General features: G+C 42.1%; 1 protein-coding gene across 2 annotated transcripts in view; it reads left to right on the top strand.

Annotated features, from left to right (window-relative positions):
- Window positions 1-27,383, top strand: part of iqch (IQ motif containing H) — a 148,116-nt gene that overhangs the window by 99,205 nt on the left and 21,528 nt on the right. For both annotated transcript variants that reach the window (XM_078530083.1, XM_078530082.1), the window contains one exon: window positions 11,265-11,551. In XM_078530083.1, the coding sequence (XP_078386209.1) occupies window positions 11,265-11,551 (287 nt within the window). The remainder of the gene's footprint in view (window positions 1-11,264; window positions 11,552-27,383) is intronic.

Genomic DNA, 27,383 nt, shown 5'->3' with positions numbered 1-27,383 from the left:
GAAAAGTTTTGGCTACAACACCATAGAACTCCCTTGTTCTTCTTGAAATAACACCCTGGGATTTTTTTTATATCCATCTGAACAGGTGTGCATTTAGGCCATTGTACATGTGCCATTCTAGCTCTACAGCTGGAACTATATACTCGTCCCTGACTCTGTTCTAGGAACAATCTAATTTAGTAAGAAGATGTTTAGTCAAAAAACTAATATTGAAGGGAAATAATTAGTATAACTACGACATTATGTTAATCCATCTGAGGGGTGTAATTCAGTAGCACACTTCAGCAATTTTATAGCAAAGATTTTTAAGTAGAGGTGTATTTTACATTTTTAGATTTTTTAACGTTTAGTAAATGGTACGTGTTACAGTTATAACTTCTTAATAAGTTGTTAAAATCCTGAGAGTCCACAAAGAGCCTGTCAAAATACAAGAGCTCAGATTATAATCAAATTGTTCCTTCTCAACCTAAAGCTACTCCTTTGGGGAGGTACTGTAATGTTTTAAGAAAGAAAGAACTTGCATTCATAAAGCAACTTTCACAGCCTCAGTACATGCTTAAACGCTTTACAGCCATTGAAGTCCTTTGGAAATGTAGTCACAAGGAAATTATTTAGGAAATACAGCAGTCATTTTGTGCATAGTAAGCTCCCACAAACAGCAGTGTGATAATGATCAGATAATCTGTTTAATGATGTTGGTTGCAGGATAATATTGTTCAGAACTCCCCTGCTATTTGCCATGGAATCTATTACGAGCTTCATGGAAGGTAGATGGTTTAGCATTCCACGTGAAAGATGGCACCTACAACAGTGCAGCAATCCCTCAGTACACCACTAAAGAAATGCTTTGCCTGAGAACCATTAATACAAACTGGAGGTTATGTCTTGGAATTGGTGAATCCAGAATCTTGGATTTCTGCAACACGTACCCATGCATCACCAGGTGGCTGACAAAACCAATTTATTAAGGGTGCAGTAGCATAGTGGTTATGTTACATGGTCTAGTCATTCAGTGGCCCAGACTAATAATCTGAAGATATGAATTAGAATCCCACCAGAACAGCTGGGGAATTTAAACCAAATTAATTAAATAAAATCTGGAATATAAAGCTGGTATCAGTAATGGTGACCATGCCAATGCCAGATTGTGATTTAAAAAAATATCTGGTTTACTAATGTCTTTTAGAGAAGGGAGTCTGCTGTGCTTAACTGATCTGGCCTATATGTGACCCCAGGCCCTCAGCGATGTTGCTGACTTTTAACAGCCCTCTTAAATGTCCTACCAAGCAATTTAGTTGCACAATATTCAAGAAGGCAGCTTACCACCATCTTCTCAAGGGCAATAAATACTGGCCTTGCCAGTGGCTCCTGTGGATGAATAGCAAAAATCACCCAACCATAGTAGTGACCTATTTTGCCCATTCCTCCACATTCCCCCTCTTCAGAAGATATCAAATCCTCGCTGGAGTATGGTTCCATGGGCATCAGGTGGCCTCCTGCACCTCACCAGGTGAGCTATGAGGGTGAGTGTCAACAGGCCGTGCCGTGTGTAGGGACATCACAACTGAATCCAGTCGTATCCTGGCATTACATCCATGCAACTGCATCTCCCACCAAAGGTTAAAGCGAGTAGCAGTGGGAACTCTGGCTGATTTCCAACCCTTCCCAGGCTAAGAACAGCAACCTCAACACAAACTGTGGACCAAACCTCATCCTTTCCTGATCTGCCAGGTTTAGTTATACACTGGATAAACCCGTTAAACCTTAAGGTTTATTAAATGCACTGGTGCATTTCAACTTGATTAGTCCCTCTGTGCAGTATTTGGAAGATGTGGGAAAGAAAGGTCAGAATCCACTTTTTTGGTTGCTTTTTTAAAAATTGGCTTATCGAGCAATCAATCTCTTGAATTTAACTCGCCACTGTCGAGTAAAGGGTTAACTTTAATGATAACTACTGAACATGTGCGTAAGGAGCTATCTCACAGTGATAACACTCACTGAGAGGAGATGAGTATAAAGCATCTCAGAGAGTAGCTCCAGCTATGTCTTGGTCTTATTTAACCTTTGTTAATAGTTAGCATGTAAATAAAAGTTTTTGAACAGAAGACCAATACCTCCAGGATGATCTTTTCTAGAGAAAGAAACCAACGAATCCCAAGATTAAACCCACAATAACAGATGGTGTCAGCTGTCACTACATTCACAGAGGAACAGTAGAAAGAGGTGGGAAAAGCCTCAAATGCAACCCAGCGACAATGCAGAGCAGAGGGTGAAGGACTTCGAGGCCGACCCAGTAACCACACCAGAGACAACCAAATAACAAGGGCAGCCCTTCAACTGGCAAGACAAGCAGCGCAGGAAAAGACAACCTCGAACCAGAGTGAGAAATGGCTACTACATTGCCCCTGGCAGAATCCTTTCAAAATATAAAGGGCTCCAGAAAGGCTGAGCAATGGCAAAATTGATGAAGACGTTTTATCTGGTACTGAGATGCTTCAGGTCTTGCGAGAAAAGAGAACAAAGATCGAGTTAGCACTTCGCTATACACTTTTGGGAGCATAGCAGATGTGTTGGCCCCTCAGAGGGTGAATGAAGAGACAGCCTCCTACGAGGATGTCATCGGAGCCTTTGACTCATACTTCAGTCTTTGTAAAAATATTGTCATAAAGAGGGCAAAATTTAAACAGTGCAGTCAAAAACAGGATGAAGGGATTGACTCATTCATCTATGAATTGTACCGCCTAGCTGAAAATTGAGAGTATGGAACACTAAAAATCAGAGATAGAATAGCTGTTGGCATTTTAGATGAGAATCTCTCTGATTACTTACAATCTTGGGAAGATTTAAATGTTGTCACGACAGGGCATCATAACCCCGAATTACTTACAGACATAATGAACTTTTTAAGTAAGACATGTGTTTTTTAAAAAGACCTAGGGCAACATTCTCCCCCCGTTGGGGGGGAAGAGCGGGCGCATACGGGCAGGCCTGGTCGGGGGCGAGCCGCCATTTTACGTGGGCAGGCCAGTTAAGGCCCGCCCAGCGTGACATCCGCCAGGAAGCGCTATGCACTCCCTGTGCGGGCGGGGGTGGATTCCCTCAGCCGGGAGTGCACTCTTTCGCACATGTGCGCGAAAGCGTGCACAGATCTCCCTGAGGCAAAATGCTGCCTCAGGGAGATTGGCTCACATTTTAAACTTTAAATAAAGCTGAGAAAAAAATTTCCCTGCCATGTCCCTTCATGTGACATTGTCTCTTGAGTTGGGACATGTCCATAACTTTTATTTTAAAATATTGAGGGATTTTTAAATCCTCATGAAACCTCATCTTGCCCGTGGATGAGGTTTCATGCTTTTTCAGAAGCCCGCCAGGGCTCCCGGCCTGCCCAACAACCTTAAGGTTGGACGGGCAGGTCCATTAAATACTTCAACTACTTTGTTAATGGCCTTAATAGGCCGTTGACAGGTCAGCGGGCGCGCAGCCGACTCAGGTGCGCGCCCGCCAAACTGAAAGTCTGAATGATGCGCCGTGACTTCGGGACGCATGCCCGATGTCACCCCGTGTCATTTTACGCATCGTCAAGCGGGCCCTGCTCCCACTCGCCGACTGGAAGATACAGCCCCTACAAGCAAAAGCTGGCTGAGAATGTAAAGAAACCACTTTCTGAAAAATTCCTATGTGGATTATAATTGACTGACTAATCCAGAGAACATGGAATGTCACACCTAAAAAAGATGTCAAGCCCTGCTTCAGACAGAGACACTTGAAAGGCAGAGATGCAATGCAAAAGACTGAACTTTAATCTCTCGGAGACAATGGAGACTAATTACAGCAGAAACCATCTCCTGTTGAGTTATATCTCAGTATATGGAAATGGTCTGAGTTGAAAGAAAGCAGGTTCTGGGTGAAAGACATGTTTGTTTTTTCCTTCCAGGACTACACAAAAAAGTGGTTTAAAAAGCCAGCTGCAAACCTGATCTATGTGTTCTAGTTCTGGTGTGCTCATGTGTGCTGTGAAGGTCATAGCAGAAGAACAGCAACTAGGCATCCCTGCAGCTTGCAGGTAAAAGTCTTTCTCTCCTCTCTCTCTCTTGCTGGAGGCAAGTCACAAGTCAACAAAGCCGCAGTCAAAATGGAAATAGGACAGCTCCTTCAGCTAACCTGCAGAACCAAGTGTCTCCAAACCAACTGCTCAACTGCCAAAGTCAGCTGTACTGGAATCACCCAACTTAATACCCTCACATTTTGCCATACTCCTCACCGACAAGCCAAAGACTGATTCATATATCTTTTATTTAACTTTTATTTTTGGGTTCAACTTCTCATCTCTGATCTGTGTCTGTGTGTGTGTTACATTTTTATTATTTTTTTTCTCAGGTTTTAGTAACTAATAAACTTACGCTTTCTTTGACTCGAGAAAGCCTGTGTTAAATTGGCTCCTCCTAAAACATAAATACATTTGGTCTGGGAAAAGGCATCCACGAGGGAAGGGATCCCTTTCAAATTAAACCTAGTTGCGACCAACCGAGGGGATTGAATAAAGAAGGGGAGCCTCACCTGGGAGTGTAACAAAATTGGGGTCCCATTCGGAAAATTAACAATTTGGGGTATCTCGCCTGGGATCGTAAAAAATTGGGGGACGCCATCCAGGAACTGGTCGTAACAATGTAAGCAAAGTAGTACAACTGGCCAGACAGGCTGAAGAGTGGAGGTAGAATAAGGCTTTTGTCAGAGATGCAAGGAAAATCCCCCAAGAACAGCAGATGGAGTCATTCAATTTGCGGGTTGTGGAACCCAAAGTATAGCAAAGCAGCAATCAGATAAACACCCTGAAAAGGCACTAGCCGCCATTTTCCCATGTCCCCGCTGTGGCAGGAAGAAAGACCACAGACAGGAAGAATGCCCCACCCGAGTTGCATAGGATATAGGGAGTGACAAGGCATTGGAAGTGTTGGCAGGCTTAAAAGTGGACAAATCTCCAGGTCTGGATGATTTGTGTCCCAGACTGCTGAGGGAGGCAAGGGAGGAGATCGCAGGGGCTCTGACCCAAATTTTTAATTCCTCTCTGGCCACGGGAGAGGTGCCAGAGGACTGGAGAACAGCTAATGTGGTTCCGCTATTTAAGAAGGGTTGTAGAGAGAAGCCAGGGAACTACAGGCCAATGAGTCTCACGTCAATTGTAGGGAAACTATTGAAGAAAATTCTGAAGGAGAGAATCTATCTCCAGCTGGAGAGGCAAGGTTTGATCAGGGATAGTCAGCATGGCTTTGTCAGAGGGAGGTCATGCCTAACAAATTTGATTGAACTTTTTGAGGAGGTGACCAGGTGTGTAGATGAGGGTAGTGCAGCTGATGTAGTTTATATGGATTTCAGCAGAGCCTTTGACAAGGTCCCACATGGGAGACTTATAAAGAAGGCAAATGCACATGGGATACAGGGTAATTTGATAAAGTGGATTCAAAATTGGCTTAGTTGTAGGAGGCAGAGGATGATGACAAGAGGATGCTTTAGTGACTGGAAGCCAGTGTCCAGTGCGTACCACAGGGATCTGTGCTCAGTCCCCTATTATTTGTCATTTATATAAACGACACAGATGACTATATGGGGGGTAGGATTAGTAAGTTTGCGGATGACACAAAGATTGACCGGGTGGTTAACAGTGAGGTTGAGTGTCTTGGGCTACAGGAAGATATAGACGGGATGGTCAAATGGGCAGATAAGTAGCAGATGCAATTTAACCCTAAAAAGTGTGAGGTGATACACTTTGGAAGGAGTAATTTGACAAGGAAGTATTCAATGAACAGCATGACACTAGGAAGTTCTGAAGAACAAAGGGACCTTGGCGTGTGTGTCCATAGATCTCTGAAGGCAGAGGGGCATGTTAGTGGGGTGGTGAAAAAGGCATATGGGACACTTGCCTCTATCAATCGAGGCATAGATTACAAAAGCAGGGAGGTCATGTTGGAGTTGTATAGAACCTTGGTGAGGCCACAGCTGGAGTACTGCGTGCAGTTCTGGCCGCCACATTATAGGAAGGATGTGATTGCACTGGAGTGGGTGCAGAGGAGATTCACCAGGATGTTGCCTGGGATGAAAAATTTAAGTTATGAAGAGAGGTTGGATAGACTTGGGTTGTTTTCTTTGGAGCAGAGAAGACTGAGAGGCGACCTGATCGAGGTGTACAAGATTATGAGGGGCATGGACAGGGTGGATAGGGAGCAGCTGTTCCCCTTAGTTGAAGGGTCAGTCACGAGGGGACATAAGCTCAAGGTGAGGGGCAGGAGGTTTAGGGGGGATGTGAGGAAACACTTTTTTACCCAGAGGGTGGTGACAGTCTGGAATGCGCTGCCTGAGAGGGTGGTGGAGGCGGGATGCCTCACATCCTTTAAAAAGTACCTGGATGAGCACTTGGCACGTCATAACATTCAAGGCTATGGGCCAAGTGCTAGTAAATGGGATAAGGTAGGTAGGTCAGGTGTTTCTCATGTGTCGGTGCAGACTCGATGGGCCGAAGGACCTCTTCTGCACTGTGATTCTGTGAAAATGGTTTCAATCTGTATTTATCAGTCAGAAGGAGAAATCTGTTCAAGGAGCCTTCATTCAAGGCTTGATAACCAGGAAAGCAGCTTCCTAGGAAAAATAAAGGAAAATGCAAACCTATATTGGAGCCCTGTCATTGATGCAAATGGGCATCAGACCGAATTCAAGCTAGACACAGGAGCTGGTGTCTCAGTGCTTTCTGACAGAGTTTCATAGCTGAATAAAGTGACACGAGATCCGTCCTCTATTCAACTCTAAAGTCTGGGGGGACCAAGTTAAATGTTCAAGGCCAGCTGGATACTAAAATACAAAGATAGAGAAATTTCGGAAACATTGTACAGTATCAAGAATGCTCTTTGTTGAGCACAAAAGCCTGTATAGCTCTGAACTTGCTTATAAAAGTTGGTGAAGTCAAAGCAAAAAACAAGATAATGAATTTAGGAGGGATTGCCCCACACTTTTTAAAGGCTTCGGTAAGCTGAAGACCGTGTATCACATTACACTCAAGACAGATGCCAAGGAAGCTCCTACATCCACTTCTGAAAAGAGTCAGGAGTGAGATAGAGGCGATGCTGCAACAAGGGGTCATTTCACCAGTCACTAAACCAACTGAGTGATACTCTGGTATGATACCAGCCGCAAAGCCTAATAGCTCCATTTGAGTATTTCAAACAGTGTCACCACTTTAGCGCCGTAGACGACCTCCTGGTATACGATGCAAGAGTGACAGTACCACGAGCTCTCCGCTTGGAAGTCCTGCTGAAAATCCATTAAGGACATCTTAGCATAACCAAGTCTCAAGCCAGGGCACAATAGCCACTATGATGGTCACGCATTTCACACTCTATTCAAAAGATGGTCTCCAACTGCATCATCTGCACCATTCACAGACAGGAGGAGGAAGAGCCACTTCTGCCCTCCTCCTTCCCATCATGGACCTGGGAACACCTTGGCAAGGATTTGTTTGACGATAAAGGGAAAAAATTTCTTATAATAGTAGATTATTATTCCCACTGGATAGAGGATCAAAACTACATGGCCTCACCTCTGAAGCCAATTTTACCTCCTTGAAGAAAATATTCTCTACACATGGCATTCCAGCTATTGTCATCTCAGATAATGGGCCACAATTCGCCAATGAGTGTTTCCAAACCTTTGCACCATCGTACAGATTTGTACATGCCACAAGCTCCCCAAAATACCCTCAGTGTAACAGAGAAGCTGAGCGAGGAGGGTAAGCACTATAAAAGGCCTATTGAAGAAGAATGACAACTTTGAGCTCGCTGTGCTTAGTTATCACTCAACACCATTACAGAATGGGTTTGCCCCATGCGAGCTTCTGATGGGCCACAGGCTAAAGACCCAACTTCGTTTCCTGCCCCCACCTTGCTACCAAATGCCACGATGGAAGACCATCATCGAGCTAGAAAGAAGGAAGAAGCTTTCCAAGCTAGTCCAGCTCGTACGTTTAACCAGAGGCATAGGGCTCAAGACCTTCAATTCTTGGAAAGGGAGAGAGGGTATGGATCAGAGACCAGAACTATGTGGTACAGTAATTGAGAAGCTACTGAGATCGTTTCTGGCCAAGACACAGTCAGGCACCTGTTCGAAGGAACAGATCTGCCCTAATTTCAATGGGTAGAAAGCCATTAACAGCATGGGCAGAGTACCCTGAACCTCAGGAGAATGTCACAGCTACAGAACCAGAAATGAGAGAAACCAAGAGTGACAACCCCCTGGAACTGACCTCAGAGCAACAGGATTGCCATCTACCTCAGAAGGAGCTCTGCACTCGTTCAGGAAAACTGGTGAAACCATGGAAGAGACTTAAAGTTTAAGAAAAGAGACTTTGAGGGGAGGTGTAGGAGAATGTGTGTATAATAGTATGGAGATAAAGATTTGGGGGAGATTAGAGTAAAGGGTTAACTCCAATGATAGCTACTGAGAATGTGTGTAAGGAGCTATGTCACTCACTAAGAAAAGATGAGTATGAAGCATATCAGAGAGTAGCTCCAGCTATGTCTTCATCTCATTTAACCTATGTAAATAGTTAGCATGTAAGTGAATGTTTTTGGACAAAAGACCACTGCCCCCAGCAAGTTCCCCTCTAGAATAAGAAGCCAACAAATCTGTGATAAACCCACAATAATAGAGCCACAGAATTATAAAAAATATAGTAAAACGCAGAACAAAACAATTGCATTTGGCCCACCCTTTTGCATTGATCATGTACAATCTATACGCTTGTAAATTCCACACAACACATTAAAGCCTGGCCATGACTGCTTAATGATATTAGTGAATGAACATTTAACTTTTGTATTGCAAACAGTTATCTCTAGCCATTAATCTCCTGAGGAAACGTTTTGTATGAACATTCTCTGATCCTTAACAGTAATCAAGTAAAGCTCCAGAAGGTTCAGCCATCCTCATCCCTGTACTGTTCGTCCCTGTGATGGCTGTGCTCCCCACATTACAATCTGCCAGCTCCCAGCGTCATAGGAAGGGTCGAGTCTGAAATAATATTTGATCAATTTAGTCTGCCCCTATCTGATAAACTGTAAACTTATTTCCAGACATTGATTTATATGTAATCAGTTTCTTTTTGAAGGGAACTAAGCCTCAGCTGCTTTTACTGTGAGACTGAACATCCACCATTGCAGCTAGGAGAAAAGTTTCTTCTAATCTCAGGACTAGTAGGACGATTAATAAATGCATTAAAACTGTACAAAGTGTTTATATGTCCAGGTGAACTGTAAAAGTTTTTGTGGGTATATTCCCCCTTTCTCCTTACCACTAGTCTTGAACACTGAGGCCAGGGATGGACTGTCCTCTGAAGAATGCCCAAGTTTGGGCTAAGAGCTGCAGAATTTGCACTGCTTACACTATGGGGTACCATTAGTGGTGAGAGTAACACACAGGTGCTGCTGATGGCACAATGCCAAAGAAAAAGCTACATAAATAAACCATTTAAACCCCTCAATTACATTATAGCCTCGTAATCATTCCCAGGTATCCACTATTCTATACATGGGCCATCTGGAGTCCCTTGATTCAATTACAGCCTTTATCTCACTGCCAGGTATCCATTATTCTCTGTTTAAATGACAGAAAGAAACTTGACGGCACCATTTTAGCACAAAAAAAACAGTGCCATGTCCAATTTTGAAAAATTGGAGGAAGAGATCCGGAGAGAGAACATAAAAATTCAAATATAAAGTGTTTGCTCATCATTATTGAAAATGTTTTCTGTATGTTGCATTGTGTTCTCACAGCTCCAATATTTTTCATGTTTTGAAACTCTTTAATTCAGCTTGGAGCAAGTATACCGGAACGTGAATTGTGGATGTGTTTGCTTGGCTGCTTTTCATTTTGTTTGTAAATGATAACACGCAGAGATGAAAACCACATTAAAAACTGGTAATCTATTCTCCAGTGCAGATTTGCTGCATCTTTTCCATGATGGATATTGAATTTCATCAGAATTTGATCTCAGTTAGCAACTCAATTCTAATGCTGTGCAATTTCTATTCGGAATAATGCTCTTGGGAGCCTGTTAACAACTATTAAAATGGCAATATTACAGCTTAAAATTTAAGAAAATACGTTATTTTAATAACAGTAATATTTAAATGTTTTCTCTAGTGTTATATAAAGTTAAGCACACAATATCATTCAGATTCGGTTAGTAATCAAGTAAAATCTTCCTCTTGTGATTTTCATAGAATGTGTTTTATCACTTGGTTCAGGAGTAACACACAGCTTAGAATTGGGTGCTCAGTACTGCACTGAGCCATTCTGACCCAGGGGTCACTGGTTTGATCCTTGGTCTATGCTGTGTTAGCTTATACCAGCATGGGTCAATTGGAATCAATGCCAAGATAGGGTGAAAAGAAATCAGTCAGAGATATCAATTCTAACCACTATGGAAAGTGCGCATGTGCCACACTGAACAACACCAGGCTTTGCTACGGTAACTCCCATGGTTGAATGACATTCCTGTTAAAGCTTGAGTTTAAATGATGGCCTTCTAAGTGAGGGGCTGAAGAAGTCCCAGCACCCATAGAACCATAACCCAGTAAGAATTGGTGCTTGCAGTAGAGAAGGGGGCAAAAATAGGGTTGGTAAAAATAAACAATGTGTAAAATTTCTTGTTATTATTTTTTATCATAATAATCACTAGTACTGTATTTGATTTCACAACTGATGGTTAGCATGGTTGATCCCAGGACACTGAATGAATTTAAGAAACAGCCAATTGCAGCCATGGGTAGATAATAGGGTTGGTATTCTGACATGATGAGATCAAATGGGCATTATCTAAACTAATTTTATGACCTAATCTTCACTGGGTCTCTTAACACACTGAAGCCTCCTTTAACTTCTCTAGCAAAACAGTGCTGATATACCATTAAACTGTTGCAAAAATGGATGTATAACATGTGTTGATATCTCCAGAAGGCAACTTCATAAAAGGGGAATGTCTTAAATTGTTTATGATCACAAACACTTTGACGAGGAATAAAAACATTTTTGTGGGATATTCAGTGGAACCATTTAGAATTTTATTTATGAAGGAATATATATGTTAACTACATAATAATATTATTAATCTTGTCATATTTGTTTGCCTTAATATCTGTTGAGTGGATAATCTGAAGTGTTAATTTTTTGAGTAATTCTTGCTCCATCATGTGCTGACTGATTTCCACCTCTTCTCCTAGGTGGTGTGGTGGAGGGGTACCCTCCTTCAGACAGTATTACCAACCTCACCGTCGACATGCTCATAGAGCCAACAGGGGAGGTATCAATGGTTTCTTGTGGGGACCAGATCCATTCCAAAAGCCTTCTGGAATGTTGGGGGACCACTGTGCCACAGTGCTCCGTGGATCCGGGCAACTTGCACTCGGTGTGTGTAAAGATTGCTGAGGCCTGTAAATCCAGAGGAGTGATAGGTTTCTTCTCAATTGACCTGGTGACCTTCATACATCCACATACAATGGAGCAGCAGGTGAGATGGACACAAATTGAAGTTCATATATCAGACTGACTAATAAAGATTCAGGTCCCTGGGTGACGATAAAAAAAGAGATTACAAAAAAATAATGTGAAGCATTGCGAACATATCAGCTATAAAATTCACCAAATGAGCTAATCCATCTTCTCAGGTCAGTGAACTAATTGCAAACTCAAAGGGCTGGCTTTTGCCATGTGGGATGTACATTAATATCCTAAGTATTATTTTAATTAATTCAATTGCATTTTATTAGTGCCCCTCTACGTTTATATTTGACTGCGATAAGTTAGCTCAATACTCATATAAAGATTCATTGTAACTGGTCTATAATTATTATTGTGACTCTTGATCCAGAAGAGCAATTTAACTGAATGGAAAATGGCTTACTTTTCCCCCCAAAAAATACAACTAATTCAAATTAAATGGAGAATAATAGATAAGTGAGATTGATTACAAAGTTATTCCCAGATCTGGTGCTGGCTCAGGCTCGAATAGAGTGTAGAGCTGCTACATTTAAGTGTAGAGCTGCTACAATTAAGTGTAGAGCTGCTACATTTAGTTTGGGGTATGGAGAGGAAAGTTGAAGGATTTGATTGATATCGTAAACCATAAGAAGGAAGATCGTTTACAGCTAGTACCTGAATTCTAATATTAAAGACTTCAAATCACTCTCTATGTTGTTTCTATTTACAAAGTTTTAACTATCCGTGGGGATGGTTTTTGCTGTTTTATCTGCTCTCGGGTAGACAATCAGTATGGCTGCATTCCAGGGCAATTGATGATAGTGATTTCACTTGTTGAGAAATGACGATAGAGCTTAATCAACTTTAAGTGGGCTAACACCTGCATAACAGTCGAATACACAGAAGGCAAGAAGTATTTAGATGTGAATTTCATCAGCCCAAAGCTCTGCTCTATAATCTGAAGTTGTTTGCTGAGCTCCCGCAATGGTGGGTAAATGGCCTACACAGTGAACCATTAACCACACAGATCAGAAGGTTTTAGATTCAATTGTAGTGCTGAATTAGATACTGTTGGCTCAGGGAGCAAATGGTGTTTTATAATTGGCTGCTCCAGTTTTGGCCTCTTCTGCGTTCCCTATTTTCATCACTCTACTGTTGGTGGACATGCCTTCAGCACTCTGGGACTCAGGCTCTGAAATTCCCTAAATAAATTTCTCTGTCTTTCTACATCTCTCACCTGCTTTAAGATGCTCCTTAAAACCTATGTCCACACTTTTGATCACTTCTCTTAACATCTCATCTGGCTCGATGTTGAACTGTTGCTTGATAGTGTTCCTGTGAAGCACCTTGGGATGTCTTGCTACATTAAAGGTTGTTACATTAAAGCTGTTGCCATGGTACAGGGAAAGCAATCACTGCAACGAGGCTGGGGGGATGTGGTAATTTCATCTTCTAGGCAGTAACCTAACGAGGTGAATCACCCAACCGCCTGCTTCCAATGAATGGAATGGTAATTGGCTGGGATGTATAAAGGGTGGGTGGGAGGTGTCAGCTGTGGCTCAGTTCATAGCACTCTCGCCTTTGAATCAGAGGGTTGTGGATTCATGTCCCACTCCCGGAAACCAAGAACTGTGATTGTACTCGAAAGAGTTGCAATCTGTGACTTAAAAAAATAAATGTATAAAGGGTGGGTGATCCATTCCACCATTATCACTTGGGCAGCAATGTTGAAAATTATCCCAAAGGAGTTGGACATAATTCAGTCTTCAGCCTTATTGTTTTGTGTGGTTTGATATCGGTCAGTTATGAAATGGTTTTGTTTACTATGTCACTAGATGCAGTTTATAAATCTGTTCGAATTATGCTGAGGCAAACTTTGGAACTAACATGCCATTAAAGTTTAGTGTAACCAAATAATAGGACCTCAAAACTAGTCACTAATAAATCCAGTAGGGAATTCGGAAGAAACTTCTTTACCCTGAGGATGGTTAGAATATAGAACTTGTTACCACAGGGAGTAGTCGAGGTGGATAGGGATAGATTCAAGGGAAAGCTAGATAAGTATACAAAGGAGAAAGTAATGGGATACATTGGTGGAGTTAGATAAAGAGGAATGAATGGAGGAGACTTTTGTGGAGGATAAACACCAGCATGGACCTGTAGGGTCTAATGGCTGTTTTTGTGCTGTAAATACTTTGTAATCTCCTTAATTTTCCTTCTACAACCTCTAGCCATTTTAAATTCAAGTTTGTCATCACCAGATCACTACTACCTGACTTATCTTTCTTCCAATTCATTTCATTCTTGATGGTGTTGCTGCACTGAGAACCCTGGTCCTTCATCCAGATTTTTTGTTAGGAAAGAAAGCATAATTTAAACTCCCACATTATTAATGGTCAAATACTCAAGGAGTCTGAAGAAACATGCTTCAAAAATCAGATATGCATTTTAAAAATTTGAACCCACAACTAGACTACGCAAGAACTTAAGCTGCCTCCTCTAACTGTGATGTCTGCTGAAATATAGATCCTGCATCACCATAATGTCTTAATGTGTAGGTTCTGCACTAGAACATGGAAACAAAAAAAAAACCTGGTAATAACCAATTGCCTGAATTGGATTGGATCCCCCTGTTTGTAACAGAAGCTAGATCCTCAGCTAGAATTGCATTTAACTGCAATGGGTGCTGATTGGAATTTGAAATAACTTTTATGTTTTGCTCAACCCTAGTTTCTGTCTTCACTTCTGTTGGACAGCCATTGGGCTGTGGAATTATTTTAAGGTTTTTTTTAATTTCTTCCTGATTGGGATGTGGAGGTAACTGATGCTACTCTGTAATATGAGGAAAAGCAAGCCCCAACAAGATTCATCCCCTGTGGAGAGAAAGACAGAGTTAACGTTTCGAGTCTGTATGATGTTAACTCTGTCTTTTTCTCCATAAATGATGTCAGACCTGCTGAGTTTTTCCAGCATTTTTTGTTTTTGTTTCAGATTTCCAGCATCCGCAGTATTTTGCCCTTAAGATTCTTCCCCTGCCTTTCTGTCTCCTGATCCATCATGAACTATTCGATCTTTGCTATTGCGCAGTGACTGTCTGAGCTCATTAACAAGTTGTTATGTATATAACACGCTGTTGGGTCTCTACATACTACATTCCCCACACAGTGCTGGAGTACATAACTACAGAGAATTCATACAGCTTAATAATGTAATTAAATATAATTATACTGTAACTAGAATATGGTAATTGAAAACATAAATCGTTTAACATATTCTTTTCTAAACTAATGTTTTAATGATTCTGCAATGGTATAACCTAAATGCTTTCATGCAAAGTCATTGTGGAATCTGGTTACTGCAGTGCTGAATCTTCTCTTTTTGTATGCTCTGCAGATTTGCCAGTAGGTGGCAGTCTCCATGGACCCTTTCATTGAACAATCTGTGGCATTGGTCTGGAAAATTAGACATTTTCACACTTCTACACAAATCTTTCAAAAAGATCGCTTTCCCCATTTTTCATAACTGTTCTACTAACACTCAGTTTTTTTGCCTTCAGGCCAAGCAGAAATAACTAATAATGTAAAGCAAACATAACTGCACATCTAACACCCTCCCCCATCATGCCCCATCTCCATTGTAGCCTTTCTTGTTTATGTTTTATTGCTATCTCTATAGCTAGCACTCCTTTCTTGTACCACTCCCGCCCCCCAACTCCTCAGTGTGTGCTCTTCCACCTCCCAAATGCCCACTGTATTGAAGTTGGAACTTATTGAATCCACTTCAAATCTACAAGGTTCCTCCCAAGTATCTCAAAACTGCAGAGCTCCTCGCCTCCCTCAAGTCTTCCTTTCCTCTTACAATCTTTATAGTTTCAAAACTAACATATGGCATCACCTAATCACTACGTCCTTATTTACCTTATCTGCGCTCCTCTAATTCTGGTCTCTTGAGCATCTCTGATATTAATCACTGCGCCAATGGCAGCCATGCCTTCAACTGCCATGGCCTTATACTCTGGAATTCCCCCATGAATCCATCCTGCACTCTACCTCCCTTTACTTCTTTAAGAGGCTCTATATATATCTCATTGAGTAAACTTTTAGTCGTATGCCCAAATATTGTCTAAACATGTGGCTCAGTGTCAAAGTTTGCTTTATAACAGTCCTGTGAAACACCTTGGGACATTTTATTACATGAAACGCCCTATATAAATACAAGATGGTGTATCTGTGAAGCTAATGGTCCAACTTCATAAGGAAACACTGGAAGATTTTCTCTGGTTGTTATTTCCTGTGAAATTGTAAGCATATTTTTTACCGCATTTGTTTGCGACAAGTGGAAACATCAGCGATCAAACACGCAGTGATGAGGAGAAACTCATCCTCTCTGATCTTTTATTTATTTCAATCTTAGTGACATCCAGCACTTTATATTTCGACCCTTCACTACGGTTTCTCAATTAAAAAGTTACAGGTGAGCTGGAAGAAAACAAAACCCTTGAATCCAGCGATATGTTCATCCTCTTTAATATATCGTAGCAGAGAAATTACAGCCATAACTATTATCAAATCAAAATGTAAGCCACTTGTCCAAATCTCTGCCCTGTTGTTCTAAAATGAACAGGTTAACACTTGCATTCAAATAGCAAAGAAGGAAATTTGGTGTGCATCACCCCTTCACAATACGTGGGCAATAGATGTGTCTTGCCAGTGTTATCCACATCTCGAGAGTAAGTTTTGCACAACTGCTTACCAACCTTGGGAGTGAGTCTGTTCTTCAATCCCCAGTCTGCTGAGTTAACTGGAAAAGCCAACTGGCTTCCCTTGCTTCATGTCTGGATCAAATTTCAAGTTAATCACTTTTTAAAAAAATAATCACAAGTGTAGTCAGAAAACCCTCTTTCGCTGTTTCACTCTGTTGATTTCCTGGAATTCCTCCCACAAGACCCTCCAAGAAACCCCTTTTCCACAAGTACCATGGTTGCTCAATTTTCCAGGGACCTCTTCCAGACAAGAAGGACTGATGATATGTTCGCGAGACCCAGAATTTAACATAGCAAATATTCCCCATAGGAGCATTTTGTACTCGCCTCTTCCCCCTGCTTAACCAGAGTTAAAATCAAGTTTTAAAATCTTGTAACTTCTTAGTGGCAGGGAAGACTGAGGGTGGCAAAGAATTTAAATAAAGTTAATTCTGGCAGTGGACCACAATGATGGCAGAGGAATAGTATGTACTTGAACCATAGATTGAATATCAAGAAAGCGAAAGCATAGAATGAAAAATATGCTGTTCGGGCAATTAAAATAATATTGTGCTCTAATGGACTCAGTTCATGTGAGGTACTTTGTGGAAGAAATCTGCTTTCCACCCAAACTAAAGCTGAACTGAAGAATATGGTCGAGATAAAAGGTGCAGAATTGCATCCTTCCTTGGTGCATATATGATTCACACACACGGAAGATACTTAAGGAAGCAGAAATGCAGCAATTCAAAGCCAGATGTGGTTTTATTTTCCCCTGGGCTGAAATTCTGAACAATGTCCCTGTGGAATAATCAGTAACATTTTCTGGCATACTGTACAGCTGCCTTTGTAAAAAATTCCCTTCATAGGCTAGATAGTGTAGTTTAAGAAGCACCTCAGTGAAGGTTCAAGGTCTGTAGTATAGGCCAACACTAATTCTGAAAAGGGCAGGAGAGATCAATTAATGATAGTTTTAAAGATACACAACTTGGAGAAGGAAAAGCAGGCTAACAGAGGAAAAGAATTCCATAGTTTTGATCTCATGGGAAAGAATGAGTTAGAGAAGGAAATGGTGCAATCAGTCTTGTTTCAGTTGAGTGACGATTCGAGATTTCTAAGTGAAATTAGTTGAAACAATCTGAGCCTAGACGTGCTATTTTATTTTTCTCCTCCAATTATTAAACCACCAAGCAGCAGTTTTAATGTAAAGTAGGAAGCAAGAAATGCGTAAGGAGCAACTTAAAACAAACAGTGCATTTAACGTAGTAAAACAACGCAAGGCACTTCACAGGAGTGTTATCAGACAACATTTGAAACTGAGCTACATAAGGAGATGTTAGGATAAATGACCAAAAGTTCAGTTAAAGAGGTAGGTTTTAAGTAGCATCTTAAAGAAGGAGAGAGAAGTGGATAGGTGGGGAGGTTTAGGAAGAGAATTCCAGAGCCTGGAGCCTTGGCAATGAAGGCTTGTGGGGCTGAAGAAGGCTACAGAAATAGGAAGGCCAGGAGAAATTTAAAAACAAGACTTTTAAAATTGAGGTATTGCTAGACCAGGAGCCAACGTTAGTCCAATATAGCACAGTGATGATATGTAAGTGAGATTTAGTGCAAGTTCTGATATGGCAAAGAGTTTTGGATGAGTTCAAGTTTATGTAAGATGGAAGATATGAGGCCACCCAGGAGAACGTTGGAGAGTTTCAGCAGCAGATTAGCTGAGGTAGGCGTGGAATTAGGCCAGGAAGGGAGAGGTTAAGAAGCTTGGCTGAGAATTTAATACTGAGAATTGTTTAAAGGTTGAGAGAGGCAGAGAGGAAAAGGTAGGGTGTTCCAGAATGTTGGACTGAGGTATCTGGAGATTCACACCCACAGTGCTGCTGGGAAGGGAGTTCCAGGATTTTGACCCAGTGAAAGAATGGCAATATAGTTCTAAGTGAGGATGGTGTGTGGCTTGGAGGGGAAACTTGCAAGTGGTGGTATTCCATGCATCTGCTGCCCTTGTACTTCTAGGTGGTAGAGGTTGCAGGTTTGGAAGGTGCTGTTGAAGGAACCTTGGTGTGTTGCTGCAGTTCATCTTGTAGATTTTACACACCGCTGCCACTGTGTGTCAGTGGTGGAGGGAGTGAATGTTGAAGGTGGTGGATGGGGTGGCTGCTTTGTCCTGGATGGTGTTGGGCTTCTTGAGCTTTGTTGGAGTTGCGCTCATCCAGGCAAGTGGAGAGTATTCCATCACACTCCTGACTTGTGCCTTGTGATCGTGGACAGACTTTGGGAAGTCAGGAGGTGAGTTACTCAATCTCTGACCTACTCTTGTAACCACAGTTTTTATATATTTCTTTTCTTTCATGGGATGTTGACATCTTTAGCAAGGCCAACATTTGTTGTCCGTCCCTAATTGCCCTTGAACTGAGTGGCTTGCTAGGCCATTTTAGGGGGCAGTTAAGAGTCAACCCCATTGCTGTGGGTCTGGAGTCACATGATGGCAGATTTATTTCCCTAAAAGGCATTAGTAAACCAGATGAGTTTTTACGACAATCAATTGTCGTTTCATGGTCACCATTACTGATACTAGTTTTATTCCAGATATATTAATTAAATTCAAATTCCACCAGCTGTCATGGTGGGATTTGAACCCATGTTCCCAGAGCATTAGCCTGGGCCTCTGGATTACTAGTCCAGTGACATTACCACAATGCCACTGTCTCCCCTCCGTATGGCTGGTCCAGTTCAGTGTCTGATCAATGGTAACTACTGATGATTGAGAGTAGACTTATGGGGTGGTAATTGATCAGATTGGATTTATCCTACTTTTTAAGTACAGGCCATATCTGGGCAATTTTCCACATTGTTGGGGAGATGCCAGTGTTGTAACTGTCTGGAACAGCTTAACTAGTTCTGGAGCACAAGTCTTCAGTACTGTTGGTGGAATGCTGTCAGGGCCCATAGCCGTAGCAGTATCCAGTGCCTTCAACCATTTCTTGATATCATGTGGAGTGAATCGAATTGGCTGAAGACTGGTATCTGTGATGCTGGGAGCCTCAGGAGGAAGTCCAGATGGATCATCTACTCAGCACTTCTTACTGAAGATGGTTGCAAATGCTTAAGCCTTCTCTTATTGCACTTATGTGCTTGACTCTCCCATCATTGACGATGGGAATATTTGTGGAGCCTCCTCCTCCAGTTAGTTGTTTAATTGTCCACCACCATTCATGACTGGATGTGGCAGGACTGCAGAGCTTCGATCTGATCCATTAGTTGTGGGATCACTTAGCTCTTGCTGTTGCATGCTGCTTACACTATTTGGCATGCAAGTAGTCCTGTGTTGTAGCTTCACCAGATTGATTCCTCATTTTTAGATATGCCTGGTGCTCATCCTGGCATGCCCTCCTGCACTCTTCATTGAACCAGGGTTGATCCCCCAGCTTGATGGTATTGGTAGAGTGGGGGATATGCCAGGCCATGGGGTTACAGATTGTGGTTGTATACAAAACTGCTGCTGCTGATGGCCCACAGCGCCTCATGGATGCCCATTCTTGAGTTGCTAGATCTCTTCAAAAAATATCCCATTTAGCACAGTGGTAGTGCCACACAATACGATGGAATGTATCCTCAATGTGAAGATGGCACTCCACAAGGACTGTGCAATGGTTACTCCTACCAGTACTGTCATGGACAGATGCATCTGTGACAGGTAGATTGGTGAGGGCGAGGTCAAGTAGATTTATTTCCCCTTGTTGGCTCCCTCACCACCTGACGAAATCCAGTCTAGCAGCTAAGTCATTTAGAACTCAGCCAGCTTGGTCAGTAGTGGTGCTACCGAGCCACTCTTCAATGTCCATCACCAGAGTAAATTGCCACCCTCTGTGCTTCTTCCAAGTGGTGTTCAACATGGAAGAGTACTGATTCATCAGCTGACGGGGGCACGTTAAGTGGTAAGCATCAGGAGGTTTCCTTGCCCATGTTTGACCTGATGCCATGAGACTTCATGAGGTCCGGAGTCGATGTTGAGGACTTCCATGACAACTCCCTCCTGCCTGAATAGCACTGCCGCCACCACCGACAGGACAGACCCAGGGATGGTGGTGGTGGCGTCAGGGACATTGTCTGTGAGGTATGATTCCATGAGTATGACTATGTCAGGTCGTTGCTTGACTAGTCTGGGGGACAGCCCTCCCAAATTTGGGATGTCAGGAGGCCTTTGCAGGATTGAGATGGCTTGGTGTGCCATTGTCATTTCTGGTGCCCAGGTTGATGCCGGATGATCTGTCCGATTTCATTCCTTTTTTAAGGATTCATAACGATTTGATGCAACTGAGTGGCTTGCTAGACCATTTCAGAGAGCATTTAAGAGTCAACCACATTGCTGTGGATCTGGAGTCAGATGTATGCCTCACCAGGTAAGGATAGCAGATTTCCTTCCCGAAAGGGCATTAGTATCTTTACAACAATCACTATAACTGAGACTAGCTTTGTTTAAATTCAAGACTTTTATTGATTGAATTCAGTTGGAATTTAAGCCCATGTCCCCAGAACATTAAAAACAAAAACAAAAATAAAGATACAAGGAAAAACTCAGCAGGTCTGGCAGCATCTGCGGAGAGGAGCACAGTTAACATCTCGAGTCCGTATGACTCTTCAACAGAGCTAAGTAAAAATAGAAGAGAGGTGAAATATAAGCTGGTTTAAGGGGGGGAGGCCGGGGGTGGGGGGGGGGGGGAGTAGAGCTGGATAGAGGCCAGTGATAGATGGAGATAGCCAAAAGATGTCATAGACAAAAGGACAAAGAGGTGTTGAAGGTGGTGATATTATCTAAGGAATGTGCTAATTAAGGGTAGAAAGCAGGACAAGCAAGGTACAGATTTCCCCAGAGCTTTAGCCTGGGCCTTGGGATTACTGGTTCAGTGACATTACCAGTAGGCCACTGCCATCTCTGGTTCATTGTAGGTAATTTTGCCTTTTCCTTAAGTTTGGTGACTGAGAATTACGATTGACGCAATCTCACACTAGATCCAACACCTTTGCCGAGAACTTGAAACAAAACAGTTTCAATTAAATCAGAAAGTTACCCCTCAGGTGGTCGATCTGTGATGACTATAGGTTGTTTAGGAATGATCTTTGACTGAGATCTTCCTGCTTGGTTCACTGCGACTCTTCCTGTTGATGCGTATTGTTTGTCTTCTTTCTTGAGTGCTCCTGTGTGGAACTTCTTGGGGGTTTACATAGAGGATATATTTTTGAAAGTGCTCATGCACAATCCTCTTCTGGATACGGATTGATTAGTTGGGTGCATGATCGGCTGTTGGTTGGTTAGCATATTCTCAAGTTGTCTTCCAATGGCTTAGCCAAAGAAGGACTTCTGCACGAGTCACGGTGCAGAAGGAGGCTCTTCGGCCCATTGTGTCTGCACCGGCTCTCTGAACATTTTAACTTAGTGCCAATCTCCTGTCTTTTCCCCATAACCCTGCACGTTGTTTCTGTTTAAATAATCATCCAATGCCCTCTTGAATGCCTCAATCGAACCTGCCTCCACCGCACTTCTAGGCAGTGCATTCCAAACCCAAACTACTCACTGTGTGAAAAAGTTTTTCTCACCCCCCCATTTGCTTCTTTTGCAAAACATTTTAAAACTGTGCCCTCTGGTTCTTGATCCGTTTACAAGCGGGAACTGTTTCTCCCTACCTACACTGTCCAGACCCCTCATGATTTTGAAAACTTCTATCAAGTCTCCTCTTAGCCTTCTTCTCTCCATGGAAAACAGTCCCAACTTCTCCAGCTTTCCTCATAACTGAATTGTCTCATCCCTGGAACCATTCTCGTGAACCTCTTCTGCACTCTCTCCAATCCATTCACATCCTTCCTATGCTGTGGTGCCCAGAACTGTGCACAATACTCCAGCTGAGGTCTAACCAGTGTCTTATATAAGTTCATCAAAACCTCCCTGCTCTTATACTCTATGCCCCTATTAATGAAGCCTAGAATGCTGTATACTTTAGAAACAGCTCTCTCTACCTGTCCTGCCACCTTTAATGACTTATGTAAATATACACCCAGGTCTCTCTGCTCCTGCACACCCTTTAGAATAGTATCCTTTATTTTATACTGTCTTTCCATGTTCTTTGTACCAAAATGTATCACCTCACACTTTTCTGCATTGAACTTCATCTGCCACCTATCTGCCCACTCCACCAATGTATCAATGTCCTTTTGAAGTTCTACACTGTCCTCCTCACAGTTTACCCAAGTTTTGTGTCATCTGCAAACTTTTCCCCTGCACACCAAGATCTAGATCATTTATACATATCAGAGAAAGCAAGGGTCCCAATACTGACCCCTGGGGAACTCCACTGCAAACCTACTTCCAGCCCAAAAAACACCCATCAACCATTATTCTGTTTCCTATCCCTCAGCCAATTTTGTATCCACATTGCTACCGTCCCTTTTATTCCATGACCTATAATTTTCCTCACATGTCTGTTATGTGGCACTGTATCAAATGCCTTTTGGAAGTCCATATACACCACATCAACGACCTTGCCCTCATCAACCATCTCTGTTACCTGTTCAAAAAATTCCAGCAAGTTAGTTAGACACGATTTTTCTTTAGCAAATCCATGCTGACTCTCCCGAATCATTCGGCATTTTTCCATCTGACTATTAATTCTATCCCGAATAATTGTTTCTAGAAGTTTCCCCACCACCGAAGTTAAACTGATTGGTCTGTAATTGCAGGGCAGATCTTTACAATTTTTTTGAACAAGGGCGTAATGTTTGCAATTCTCCAGTCCTCTGGCACTTCCTCCAAATCTAGGGAACATTGAAAGATTATTGCTGCACTGGAATTTCTTTGCAATTTCCTTCTCACTTCCTTCAATATTCTTGGATGCATCTCATCCGGTCCCGGTGCCTAATCAACTTTAAGTACCGACAGCTTATCCAATACCTCCTCCTTATCAATTTTAAACCCTTCTAGTGACTGAAGTTCCTTTTCCACTATGATTACCTACCTGGTTTCAATCAGCCTCCACTGATTTCAACCAGTTTGCTGCGATTAACAGTTCTATTCAAATTGTTCTGTTCAATTCAGCAGTATTACTGCAATTAACATGTATTGATGTAATTAGCAAGTATCACACCCACCTGGTTTCTGCATAACCTACAGTGCTCTGAACTCATAGCCAGTCCATTAAACCTTTCTTTGCATCACTAATGTCCTTTTAAGGAAGGAAACCTTCTGTCCTTACCTCAGACCCACAGCAACATGGTTGACATTTAACTGCCCTTTTGAAATAATCTAGCAAGCCATTCAGTTGTATAAAAACTGCTACAATGGACTGGAGCAGCTTAAGAAGGTGGTTCACCACCACCATCTTCTCAAGAGCAGTTAGGCATGGGCACATCCTGTGAATGAACAAATATTTTGTACCAGTGGCTAAGACAAGTCTATTTTCGCAATTACTAAGTGTCATGTTTACCTGAACATGCCATGGACCATTGAGTCAGCTGGTCTGTTAGGAATGTGTTACACATTTTGCGAATCATGTTATTTAGTTGACCCTGGGGAGTGGTTAGGTTCAAGATTTGGCAATTTGATGTCTTGCTTTCCTTGTTTTGGGACAGTGTTGGTTTGCGTTATTGCCCGTAAGCACCCCATGTGGGAACAAATGATATTTCTAAGATGGTAACCACCCACTTCTGTAGAGAGAGGTAATTGTAGAATTAACAGCACAGGATGAAGCCATTCAGCCTATCCTGTGTGTCCCAATGCTAACTCTTCAGCAATAGCAGTTCACTTTAATCCTATTTCCCTGCCCTTTCTCCATATCTTTTGATTTTCACCTCTTTCAAATACTTATCCATAGTAATATAAGAAATAGGAACAGGAGTAAGCCATGCAATCTTGCTCTCTTATTCAATAAGATCATGGCTGATGTTCGGTCTTAGCTCCACTATCTCACCCTCCCTGAGGTCAACCAAATAATATGATCTAATTCTCTTCTAAATCATGTTATAATCTCTGCCTTAGTAGCCACCTGTGACAAAACAATCTGAGCTTTACCAGAGATGACTGAGTTCCCATTTCATGTTCTAGTGAGGCTTCTGAGTCTTTGCCCTTCTTGATATCAGCTTTCTCCCCAGTGAAAATAATCCTTGAAATCCTTTCAGAATTTTGAAAATGTTATTAGATTCCCCTTCCCCTTCCCTGTTCCAGTGACAACAGCCCTATGATAAATAGCAATTTACCTGATGCACGAAGGATCAACACACTTTTTTTGTGCTTGGGAAACATAGAAACATAGAAAATAAGAGCAAGTGTAGGTCATTCAGTCTTTTGAGCCTGCTCCGCCATTCAATATGATCATGGCTGATCCTCTATCTCAATGTCATACTCCCGCTCTTCCCTTTATTTAATTTTGCTTCAGTTCATCTTCCTAATAATGGCAAACTAGAGCTTTAAACACAATGCTTATGGAATAGATTCTATCATTTTCCACCGAGTATGCTCTATTTGTTAACCAGTTGATACTGCTGGTAGTTAATTATTTGTTTTCATTCTTATCCAGACTTTCGAGTAAAAACCCATTTGATTATTGAACCAATCAAAAGCGTTGCACCCTGCCTCTACTCAAACGGATTTCATTAACCCTCCACAGTTATTCTCCCAACTGATAGTAGGATAGTCTCAGTATCTTGTTCAACTCTGAGTTCAGTTTCGCATCCTATATCCTATCTATCACCAATACTGCTATTTCTACCTTGACAACATTGCCCACCTCTGCCATTACCTCATTCCGCTACCACTGAAACCCTTATTCAGATTCATTTTCTCCACCACTTTCTTCAGTGCAAAACTCCATCTTACACAAATTCCAACTCATTCAAAACTGCCCAATCCTTACTGAACTTCCCTGTTTCCCCCAAATCCTTGTGCTGATTTTCAATTCCCTCCATAATCTAACCCTACTTTACTTCTGTAACCTCCTCTTGGACTAAATCCCTTTGTGTGTTCTTTGGTCCTTTGACTCTGGACGTCATTGCATTCACCTCCACTCCAACACTGATCACAGAGTCTTTAGCCATCTTCTTTTCATTCTTTGGAACTTGTTCCACAACCCTTTGACCTTTCTATTTCTCTCCCAACTTCAAAAACTTAAACAAAATCTAAGTTACTTCAACCACACTTTGAACAATTACTGCTATTCCTGCTTGGCCTCTATTTCTTCATTGTGAAGTGCCTTGGGACATTTTCTTTGTTAAAAGCATTTTCTAAATACAAGGTGCTATCATAGCTTTTCAAGAAGCTTAAGAAGAACCAGAGTAGTACAGCATAGAAGGAAGCCATTCAGCTCCACAAGTCTGCGCCAGCTCTTTCAGAGCCAATTCAGTTACTCATACTCCCCCATTCTTTCCCGTATCCCTGTGATTTCTTTTCTCCCTCAAGCATTTATCCAAATCCCTTTTGAAAGCTAATACTGAATCCGTGTCCTTCACACTATCAGGCAAATCCTAACCATTGCATATAAAGATTTTTCCTCATGTCGTCTCTGGTTTTTTAATTAAACCTGTGCCTCTGCTTATTGACTTTTCAGCCATTGGAAATAATGGCCAGAATCTTCCAATCTGGATTCTAAGTGGCAGATGCAGAAGTGGGAGTGATTTCCACTGGGCAGCGGGATGGCTGACCACGTGCGATCTTGTGCTTTTCAGCTCATTAAATCTACATTCATGAGAAGCTTGCCGATTCTCACAGTGGGGGCAGGCAGGAAGTTGCCGTCCTTACGCCAAATCAAGTTCCCCCACCCGCCAAGCTTGTCACTGTTAACGAGACCAGAAGATTCCACCCAGCATCTCTCTATTTACTCTGTCTAAACCTTGCATGATTTTAAACACCTCTATCAAATCTCCTCTTAGCATTCTTTGCTCTAAGGAAAAGGGTCAAAGCCTGTAGTGCTGGGTACCATCAAGTTGAAAAGAGATCAAAAGAAGAAGCAGTGGTTAGATAATAGCCAGCTTGGGGTTTTAAAGTATACAGATGGAGGATGGAAAGACTGAGGGAGATAAGGGGTTTCCAGAGCCCAGTAAACACACGATGGGTTCGGGTCTGGAATGCACTGCCTGCGAATGTGGTGGAGGCAGGCTCAATCGAGGCATTCAAGAGGATATTAGACGATTATTTGAATAGAAACAATGTGCAAGGGTACGGGGAAAAGGCAGGGCAATGGCACAAGGTCATAATGCTCATTTGGAGAGCCGGTGCAGACATGATGGGCTGAATGGCCTCCTTCTGTGCCTTTAAGATCCTGTGTTAAAGGAGCAGTGAGTTTTAATTTCAACACCGTGTGGCTGCATGGAAGAGGAAGAACATGTTTGGGGGGACAAGTGGGGAACATACAGAGGAACAATGACTGCAGCAGTGATATAAGATTCTGAGACAAACAGGCATTGGTTGGATGCCACAGATAATAGAATGATCACCTATCTGGCAGGCTTTTTTCCTTGTATTTTGCAGAGGTGCAAAAAAGGCACTGAGAAGCAGTATTAGCCATCTTAGCCAGCTGCCCTTTTAGTTAATTTGACCCATGTGCTTATTGGAGACCTTTGCAATATTAATAGAGAAATGACATAAAGAAGACAAGACATTTTGTGGAATTTTCCATCTCCTCACGCCGGCGGGATCTTCTGGTCCCGCTGATGCGGATGGAGATTCCAATTGCCCACCGGCCCCGCCGCAGGGCAACACACCGTGGGGGGGCTGGAAAATTCCAGCCATTGTGTGTGCATTTGCTTAAAAGCACTTAAACAAGGGTGCAGCATATGTCCGCAAGTGAGGTTCCTAAAGCCTGGCCGAGCAGATCAGTGGAGTTTCAAATAAGCATGACAATAAGATTAAACTGAGCTTGTGTTATTTTTGAATGATCTTTTCAAATATGCCATGAAAGCAAGTTGGGACGATTGAAATAACTATTGAATCCAGCTGAGATCTCTACCCATAATCTGCTGCATAAAATTTAAAGCTGACAGAAAGCACCTATTTCTTTGAACAAATACATTTGTGGATCTATATCCATTTAAATCTCTTACCTGTTGCTAAATGCAGGCATCTTTTTTAAAGGAGGGAGACATGTCA

The sequence above is a fragment of the Cetorhinus maximus genome, chromosome 26 (genome assembly GCF_964194155.1).
Source record: "Cetorhinus maximus chromosome 26, sCetMax3.hap1.1, whole genome shotgun sequence".
Classification (NCBI taxonomy): Eukaryota; Metazoa; Chordata; class Chondrichthyes; order Lamniformes; family Cetorhinidae; genus Cetorhinus; species Cetorhinus maximus.
The sequence above is the reverse complement of the archived record's forward strand: the minus strand, read 5'-3'. Positions and strand labels throughout refer to the sequence as shown.